The sequence below is a fragment of the Podarcis tiliguerta genome (genome assembly GCF_965153285.1).
Source record: "Podarcis tiliguerta genome assembly, chromosome: 13".
NCBI lineage: Eukaryota > Metazoa > Chordata > Lepidosauria > Squamata > Lacertidae > Podarcis > Podarcis tiliguerta.
This window is the reverse complement of record NC_139546.1, coordinates 48,129,858-48,140,015: the sequence shown is the minus strand read 5'-3', so window position 1 is coordinate 48,140,015 and position 10,158 is coordinate 48,129,858. Positions and strand designations below refer to the sequence as shown.

The 10,158-nt window shown below is 45.0% G+C and overlaps 2 protein-coding genes across 3 annotated transcripts in view; one reads left to right on the top strand and one right to left on the bottom strand.

The window, feature by feature from the left end:
* Positions 1 to 10,158, bottom strand: part of GMPR2 (guanosine monophosphate reductase 2) — a 269,008-nt gene that overhangs the window by 86,681 nt on the left and 172,169 nt on the right. The gene's annotated exons all lie outside the window — the stretch shown is intronic.
* Positions 3,702 to 10,158, top strand: part of IPO4 (importin 4) — a 54,013-nt gene continuing 47,556 nt past the window's right edge. Inside the window, exons 1-2 of one of the 2 annotated variants that reach the window (XM_083410103.1) lie at positions 3,702 to 3,793; positions 4,024 to 4,096. In XM_083410103.1, the coding sequence (XP_083266229.1) occupies positions 3,729 to 3,793; positions 4,024 to 4,096 (138 nt within the window). In that variant the 5' untranslated portion in view covers positions 3,702 to 3,728. Of the gene's footprint in view, positions 4,097 to 10,158 lie in introns of both variants that reach the window. The other variant, XM_083410102.1, reaches the window with a different exon arrangement.

Below are 10,158 nucleotides of genomic sequence, written 5' to 3'. Positions count from 1 at the left end.
GGTTCCCTCACTGCGAGAAGTGAGGTTACAGGGAACCAGGCAGACGGCCTTCTCGGTGGTGGCACCTGCCCTGCGGAACACCCTCCCATCAGATGTCAAGGAAATAAGCAACTATCTGACTTTTAGAAGACATCTGAAGGCAGCCCTGTTTAGGGACGTTTTTGATGTTTGATCGTCTTTTTAATATCCTGTTGGGAGCTGTCCGGAGTGGCTGGGGAAACCCAGCCAGATGGGTGGGGTACAAATAATAAATTATTATTATTATATTATAAGGCGCTCAAAGTGGCGTACATGGTTCTCCCTGTTCTCATTTTAATCCCCACAACAACCCTGTGAGGTAGCCTAGGCTGAGAAGCAGCAACTGATCCCAAAGGTCACCCAGTTAGCTTCATGGCTGAGTTGGGGTTTGAACCCTAGTCTCCCAGCGAGAGTTGGACCATAAAGAAGGCTGATCGCCGAAGAATTGGTGCTTTTGAATTCTGGTGCTGGAGGAGACTCTTGAGAGTCCCATGGGCTGAAAGAGGATCAAACCTCTCCATTCTGAAGGAAATCAGCCCTGAGTGCTCACTGGAAGGACAGATCCTGAAGCTGAGGCTCCAAGACTTTGGCCACCTCATGAGAAGAGAAGACTCACTGGAAAAGACCCTGATGCTGGGAAAGATGGGGGGCACAAGGAGAAGGGGACGACAGAGGACGAGATGGTGGGACAGTGTTCTCGAAGCTACCAGCAGGAGTTTGATGAAACTGCGGGAGGCAGTGGAAGACAGGAGGGCCTGGCGTGCTCTGGTCCAGGGGGTCACGAAGAGTCGGACATGACTAAACAACAACAACTCCTAGGTCTGCCATTCTAACCACTGCACCACCACTCCCTCCTCGAACGGTGACTCTTTTAGCTTCCTATATTCTTGCATTGAGGAAAGTATAAACGCTGGAAGGTGCAACCGTTTTCTTTCTGCCAGCTAGATTTCATTGCCCAGCCTCCTGAGGGTGTTCCTTGTTGCATCCGTTTGATTGCAGGGTCTTGCGATCAGGGTTTGCATATACAGTGGTCCCTCGGGTTACAAACACTTCAGGTTACAGACGCTTCAAGTTACAGACTCCGCTAACCCAGAAACAGTACCTCGGGTTAAGGACTTTGCTTCAGGATGAGAACAGATATTGTGCTCCGTCGGCGCGGCAGCAGCAGGAGGCCCCATTAGCTAAAGTGGTGCTTCAGGTTAAGAACAGTTTCAGGTTAAGAACAGACCTCCAGAAGGAATTAAGTTCTTAATCCGAGGTACCACTCTATCAGCAGCAGAGTTACCTTCTGAATGGGCTTGAGTTTCGCCCAGCAAAATCCATCCACCCAGCTTTGGATATCTTCCTCACCTGTATACTTGCTAATTCCAGCCCATGGTTCATTTTTTACACCAAGATATTTCTCTACCTCTGCTGGCGGCTCTGTAGGCTTTCAGAAGGAGGGAGATTCAGGTAGGCAACCGTGTTGGTCTGATGCAGTCGAAATAAATAATTAAAAATTTTAAAAAATGTCCAGTAGCACCTTAGAGATCAACTACCGTGCTTTGTAACCACATTTTTGCGCCATTGCGGCCCCACGAAACAGTGGATGCGGGCTGTTTTTGGTGCGGGCTGTAGCCATGGACATGCTATGTGATCTGATGGTGAATTTGGGGTGACCCAATGTAAAAATCCTGAGGATCCATGGGCTTTTACCTCCCCCCTCCCAGGCAGCCTCCTTTATTGCTACCATCCCTTATCTCCCTCCCGATCCCTTACCGATCAGCTGCTTCCTTTCAACACTTCCTTCCCTCTTGTTTGCCTTAGTGTCTTTTCCTTAGCGGGAGCAGTTTTTTGCTCTTCCTTTTCTTCTAATTTCTCTCATTGATTTAGTCTTCCTGTCTCCTCTCCTTGCAAGTTCACTGTCTTTACCTCCCCACTCCCAGGCAGCCTCCTTTATTGCTAGCGTCCCTTATCTCCCTCCCTGATCTCTTGCCCATTAGCGGCTTTGTTTCAACACTCACTTCCCTCTTTCAAAAAAAATAAATAATGATCTGCTTTTCACCCCTGGGCAATTCAGCTCCAGGGACCACGCATTCGCTCCATAAGACGCACAGACATTTCGCCTTCCTTTTTAGGAAGAAAAAAGTGTCTTATGGAGCGAAAAATATGGTAAGTTTGTTCTGGGTATAAGCTTTCGTGTGCATGCACACTTCTTCAGATACACTGAAACAGAACTCAACAGAAGGAGGGAGGTCTTAATGACAATGGTAGAAGCCAAGGATCAGGCCTGAGACCTTACGAACTCAGGAAGCAGCCTGATCCTGAGTCAAGACCACTAGTCCATCTAGGTCTGTATTATCTGCACTGATCAGCAGTGGATCTCCTGGATTACAGACAGCGAATCTCTCCCAGCCCCAACCAACCTGGAGGTGTCAGGAATCTTAACTGCATCAAAGCAGTTGCTGTAACACTGTGTTGGTGCAAAGGAACAAATAGGTATAAAAGTAGAATTCCTGGATGCCAGGATCAAAGTTTGGTGCAAGGACTCTTTGGTGAACCTCAGCAGAGATTTAATGCGCAGCAAAACGATTTGTGGAAGTATAGGCTCTAGAAGCTGAAGACGTGAGTTTAAAAGGTTTTGCCTCTTCCCACAGCACAGGAGAAAAGGACCACAATTTGCAATTTTAATGAAACGCAGACAGAAACAGGATTTTAGAGTTTAATCATTTTTTTGATACAAACATCAACCGCAAAAGACACATACAACAAAAACCATAATAACAGTAATAACACAATTTGACAATTCAGATTTGGATACACTGATATACCTATGACTACACCTTTTTTAACAATATTTTCCCACTGCTCTCTCCTCCCCCTACTTCTCACCACTATCCGCCTTATCACTTAAATATTCATAATTAGGATGGTAATAATTTAATATTTGTAAAGTCAAATAAAAATTATTATTTTAAAAAGCATTTTTTAAAAACAACAACTATAATAGAATCCAAAATGCAGCAGTCTGATTGGTCCTAGAACAATAGGATCCAGAATGCAGCAGGCTGATTGGTCCGCATGAGCCACCCAATCCAACTCCAGGTGGAAGTGAACCCGCAACTGGAGAATCCCAGAATTAGCCAATCACGTGTGGCCCATTGTGTTAAATAATGTATATAAAGCAGACATTTCGGGGGAACTCCCATTCCTCACTACTCTGAGCTGAATAAAGATGTTATGTACTGAGTTGAATAGGATCCAAAATGCAGCAGTCTGATTGGTCCTAGAACAATAGGATTCAGAATGCAACAGTCTGATTGGTCCTAGAACAATGCAGCAGTCTGATTGGTCCGCAGGAGCCACCCAATCCAACTCCAGGTGGAAGTGATCCGCAACCTGATTGGCCTACAGGAGAATCCCAGAATTAGCCAATCACGTGTGGCCCATTGTGTTAAATAATGTATATAAAGCAGACATTTCGGGGGAACTCCCATTCCTTACTGCTATGAGCTGAATAAAGAGCATGAAACCCCCACTCGACTCCGAGCATATTTCACAAACAGAAATAGTTGAAAATAACGAGCGTACAAAAACCAACCCATCCAGATTCAGAGCAGAGCTTGGCCAGTAGTAGGTCCTCCCAGGGCAGCAGGGGGAGCCCGAGGCGCCGGAAGCACGCGTGGCGGAGCCCCTCTGTCCCCCGGAAGCGGCCGTCTTGTCTGCTCCACATGTGCTGGGAGTTCTGTAACCAACAGCTACTTGGGCTTCGCCTGGCAGCTGCCGCCCTTCGCCTGTGGGGCTGAGCCTTCTCCCCCCATTTCTCTCTCTTTTTGGGGGGTGGGGGGGCCTGATATCTCCTCTGTCCATCTCTAGTGGGGCTTCCCCTCCCCATACAAGCCAGGGGTCTCCCTGCCCCACTTTTCAGTGGGGCTCCTTTCCCCCCTATAACTTATTTTTTTTATTTTCCCCCTCCCCAGGGGTATATATATATATATATCCATATACATATCCTTCGCCTCCCAGCGCAATGGCAACGGAGGAGCTGGAGAAGATACTGTCAGATTTGCTGCAGCCTGACAATGCCGTCATCCAACAGGTAGAGCGGGGCAGGAAAGTGTGGGGCGGCTGGGTTTGAAAAAGCATCAGGATCAAGGCATTTCAGGGGAAGTAGGAGATGTGAAATCCAGGCGGGCATGTGAGTGGTCAGGGCTTGGAGCAACCCAAGTCTTTGAAAATAAATTAAAAGTATTAATATAGTCCAATTTATGAATCGCCTGTTGTTATTTTTGCATCTCTCTCTCAAGGGGCCACCAAAATAATAGCCTTAGAAATAGGAAAGACCAGGAGGTGTCATTTTAAGAGCTGTTGGGAAATGAACCCTGAGGGACCACCTCACCCGGCTGGAAAAACTCTCCCAGGCAAAATTTTTTTTTAATGTTTTCAGATGTTTCTGGAAATCACAGATAGTGGGCGCTGCTATGCAATCTCTAATGAGGTTTTAATTCGCATGCTTTGATTACGGATGTTTGTGCAACTGGTATCTGCGCTTGTAAGCTGCTTAGCAGACCATGTGGGCATAAATTATACCCTTTTAAAATGTGGCTCTTTTCTGGGGGGGGGCAGGGAGTGTTTTTGGGTTGTTGTTTTTATTCTGATGATATATGTTGTGATCTTCCCTGTTTAGGGAAGTTTTTAATGACTGGTGTTTTAATGTGTTTTTAATCTTTTGTTGGGCGCCACCCAGCGTGGCTGGGGAAACTCGGCCAGATGGGCGGGGTATAAATAATAAATAATAATAATTATTATTATTATTATTATTGTTGTTGTTGTTGTTGTTATTATTATTACAGCCCTCAGTCCTTTGGGTATACGGCGGTATATAAACTCAACAACAACAACAACAATAATAATAATAATAATAATAAGCAGGATAGGAATGGGGCAAAATGCTAATAAATAGGGGAGGTCAAGGTTTTGGATTGGGAGTTGTACATTGAGGTCCAGCAAGATGCAGAGAACTGATTTGGGGGATGCGTAATACAGTGGTACCTCGGGTTAAGTACTTAATTCGTTCCGGAGGTCTGTTCTTTAACCTGAAACTGTTCTTAACCTGAAGCACCACTTTAGCTTTTGGGGCCTCTTGCTGCTGCCGGAGCCCAATTTCTGTTCTTATCCTGAAGCAAAGTTCTTAACCCGAGGTACTATTTCTGGGTTAGCAGAGTCTGTAACCTGAAGCGTATGTAACCCGAGGTACCACTGTACAAGCATACCTCAGGTTGAAGTTGCTTCAGGTTGAGCACTTTCGGGTTGCGCTCCGCAGTGACCCGGAAGTAACAAACCGCGTTACTTCCGGGTTTCGCCGCTCGCGCATGCGCAGCAGACGCTCAAAATGATGTCACGCGCATGCATGGAAGCGACGGATCGCGACACGCGCAGACGCATGGACGTGGGTTGCGTTCACTTCAGGATGCAAACGGGGCTCCGGAACGGATCCCGTTCATATCCAGAGGTACCACTGTATTTATTTTATATATATATATATATATATATATATATATATATATATGCAGGTTTTGGTGTCCTCGGGTGTCTTCCCGTGTAAAAGTTGGGGTGTCTAGGCGACGTTTCGACGAGGTCTCACTCGTCATCTTCAGGCTGGTGCTTTCGGCTTCTTGTTACTGGAACAGAGCAGGATCTCAGTGTTTGAGTTCCTATAAATACTGTTGAGGAGGTGTGGTGTATAGCCTCCAATGTTCTGGGCAGAGAGGAGGTTCCCAGGCTAGTGTGCCTTTTCTTCTTTTGTTCCTTAATTACTTGAGGGATATCTTGAGTGATTTCTTGAGTGATTTCCTGAATCTCACTTAGGTGGGTCATTAGGTGTGGATTAGTTGCTAAAGCCTTCGTGTCTTGAACTCTTGAACTTTGTGAAGAGTTTTTCTGAGAAGATGGCTGTACTGCACTTGGTTGTGCTCTGGCTTGGCTTCGTGTATAGGGGCGAGCTGTGGTTTTGTGGCCTGTGCCAGCCAGATCTGTGTAGGGATTGCAGGGGGGTGCAGCATCCGGAGGTGCCACCCTGGTTTGGCTACTGGATGGTGTCTGTAATTTATCTGTGGAGAGGGTCTGGGTTTGGGTCTGGTGTGGTTGATTGGTGATGGCGTTCTGTGTGCCTCTGGATCTGGTGTCAGATTTTGTGGGGAGGGCTAATTTCCAGATGTCTGGCAAGCGGGATGTGTCGTCACGCTTGTTCATGTTGTGAGGGTGTTTCTCTATCTCGATGGCTTCCATGATTATTCTCTTGTGGTGATGTTCCATGTTAAAGAGCAATTTGGAATCTGCAAAATTAATTTCGTGTCCTGTTTCTTTCATGTGTTGGAAAAGAGAGGAAGTTTTTTCTTCTTTTTTGACGGCATTCTTGTGTTCTGCGATCCGTGCATTTATTCGTCTGTTTGTTTGTCCAATGTACGTGGCTGGGCAGACTTTGCAGGGTATTTCATAGACCCCTTGGTTTTCCAACTGAATTTTATCCTTGGGGTTTCTGAGGATATTGGCTATTTTTTGGTTGGTGCAAAAGGCTGTTTTGATATTGTGTTTATGGAGGATTTTGCTAATTTTATCTGTAGTGCCCTTGATATAAGGAAGGAGGGCTATGCCATTGTTTTCTTCTGTGTCTTGGTTTTTGGGGGGTGTTTCTTTTTGGATTAGCTTCGTAACCCTGTTTTGCTGGTATCCATTGGCAATTAACACATTTGAGAGATTCTGTAACTCAGTTGTCAAGTGGTCTTCGTCAGCCAGGCGTTTGGTTCTGGAGATGAGAGTCTTGGCTAGGGACACACTATCTACCGGAAAAAAACACACACCAACCGCTACTTACATGCACAATCACACCACCACCCTGCACAAATAAACTCCGTAGCCAAGACTCTCATCTCCAGAACCAAACGCCTGGCTGACGAAGACCACTTGACAACTGAGTTACAGAATCTCTCAAATGTGTTAATTGCCAATGGATACCAGCAAAACAGGGTTACGAAGCTAATCCAAAAAGAAACACCCCCCAAAAACCAAGACACAGAAGAAAACAATGGCATAGCCCTCCTTCCTTATATCAAGGGCACTACAGATAAAATTAGCAAAATCCTCCATAAACACAATATCAAAACAGCCTTTTGCACCAACCAAAAAATAGCCAATATCCTCAGAAACCCCAAGGATAAAATTCAGTTGGAAAACCAAGGGGTCTATGAAATACCCTGCAAAGTCTGCCCAGCCACGTACATTGGACAAACAAACAGACGAATAAATGCACGGATCGCAGAACACAAGAATGCCGTCAAAAAAGAAGAAAAAACTTCCTCTCTTTTCCAACACATGAAAGAAACAGGACACGAAATTAATTTTGCAGATTCCAAATTGCTCTTTAACATGGAACATCACCACAAGAGAATAATCATGGAAGCCATCGAGATAGAGAAACACCCTCACAACATGAACAAGCGTGACGACACATCCCGCTTGCCAGACATCTGGAAATTAGCCCTCCCCACAAAATCTGACACCAGATCCAGAGGCACACAGAACGCCATCACCAATCAACCACACCAGACCCAAACCCAGACCCTCTCCACAGATAAATTACAGACACCATCCAGTAGCCAAACCAGGGTGGCACCTCCGGATGCTGCACCCCCCTGCAATCCCTACACAGATCTGGCTGGCACAGGCCACAAAACCACAGCTCGCCCCTATACACGAAGCCAAGCCAGAGCACAACCAAGTGCAGTACAGCCATCTTCTCAGAAAAACTCTTCACAAAGTTCAAGAGTTCAAGACACGAAGGCTTTAGCAACTAATCCACACCTAATGACCCACCTAAGTGAGATTCAGGAAATCACTCAAGAAATCACTCAAGATATCCCTCAAGTAATTAAGGAACAAAAGAAGAAAAGGCACACTAGCCTGGGAACCTCCTCTCTGCCCAGAACATTGGAGGCTATACACCACACCTCCTCAACAGTATTTATAGGAACTCAAACACTGAGATCCTGCTCTGTTCCAGTAACAAGAAGCCGAAAGCACCAGCCTGAAGATGACGAGTGAGACCTCGTCGAAACGTCGCCTAGACACCCCAACTTTTACACGGGAAGACACCCGAGGACACCAAAACCTGCATTCCTGTACCCGTGAAAATCTACGAAAGCAAATATATATATATATATATATAAAATATTTTATTAAGGTTTTCAAAGCATTACAAAGAAAAAAAGAGAAAAAAGAAAAATACAGAAATAAAAAACAATTAAAAACAGTTCAATCTTTCATAACTTATCTTGCATTTGCTTGTTTCCCGGACCTCCCCACACCTCCCCTCTTTGTATTCCAGTTCAATTTATTTATTCAGCAAATCCTTTCCCTCTTTACCTTTATCCTTAACTTTGATCTTAATATATTATAACTTTAAATTTTCACCTGTTAACAATCCGTTTTTGCATATTCCTTCATGACATTATTACTAAAAACCCCTTAGCCTCGATCCAACATCATTCTAACATTCATTAATTTTGCAGTATTTCTTTACATAGTCTTTAAATTTCTTCCAATCTTCTTCCACCGACTCTTCTCTCTGGTCTCTGATTCTGCCAGCCATTTCCGCCAATTCCATATAGTCCACCACCTTCATCTGCCATTCTTCCAGAGTGGGTAGTTCTTGTGTCTTCCAATACTTCGCGATGAGTATTCTTGCTGCTGTTGTAGCATACATAAAGAAAGTTCTGTGATATCCAGAGGTACCACTGTAATGGCTCTACTGGCCAGTGGCCCATCGAGTCCAGCATCCCGTTCTCAAAATGGCCAACTTGCATGCCTTAAACCCGCAAGCGGGATTTGAATGCAAGACACCTCTCTTCTCCTGCGGTTTCCAGCAAAGAAGCCTTGCTGACTCTGACTGTGCCAGCAGAGCATAGCCACTGTGGCTATGTAGCCCTTCTCCTGTGAATTTGCCTCATCCTCTTTTAAATCCATCCAAGTTGGGGGCCATGACTGCCTCTTGTCTTGTGGGAGGGAGTTCCACTGTTTAACGATTCACTGTGCAAAGAAGGATTTTATTTTATCTGTCCTTGATCTCCCTACATGCAACTTCCTGCAGTTTAATTGTTCTGAGAGAGGCGTCTGAAATAGAGACTGGTCTTATTGGGGGGGGCCTCACAGGATAACCCAATTCTCCTTCTCCAAGTCAGTTAGTATAATAGGCAGGGGGAATTTCCCCCCCTCCAAATAATCTTTATTAGTTTTCCGGTTACATACTCCACATACACATAATGCGTTGCATTTTACATTTATACGTGCTCCTAAGCGCGGACTTCCCTCCTTCCATCTTCTGGTTTTTTTATATCACACATAATTTTATCGCATTATTTTCATCCATTTTGTATATTGTTGTTCATTTTCCATATTTGTCCGTAGTATATCCATAAACAAATAAATCCTTCTGTTTATACAATTCTTGTTGTCTATCTGTATTTATTTACAACTACTGTTAGTTATATTAATCTCCTTACATATTTTGCTTCTTATTATTTTCATTATTTTCTTATTATTTTCATCACTTTTCTTAATCTTTCCCATTATGAGGTTTATTTCCAATTTTACTGGTTTCACTATTTCATCCTATCTTTCCTATATATGACATAATTTTTCCCCACTCTTTTGGAAGAAATTTTGCTGGTCGGTAGCCTTACCTTACGGGACGTGGGTGGCTCTGTGGCTTAAACCACAGAGCCTAGGACTTGCCGATCAGAAGGTCGCCAGTTCAAATCCCCGCGAAGGAGTGAGCTCCCGTTGCTCAGTCCCTGCTCCTGCCAACCTAGCAGTTCGAAAGCACGTCAAAGTGCAAGTAGATAAATAGGTACCACTCCGGCGGGAAGGTAAACGGCGTTTCCGTGCGCTGCTCTGGTTCGCCAGAAGCGGCTTAGTCATGCTGGCCACATGACCTGGAAGCTGTACACCGGCTCCCTCGGCCAGTAAAGCGAGATGAGCGCCGCAACCCCAGAGTCAGCCACGACTGGACCTAATGGTCAGGGGTCCCTTTACCTTTACTAGCCTTACCTTAGGACCCCTAGATCTGAAACCGCTCCTTGTCTATGGACTCAGGAGTTGCCAGTG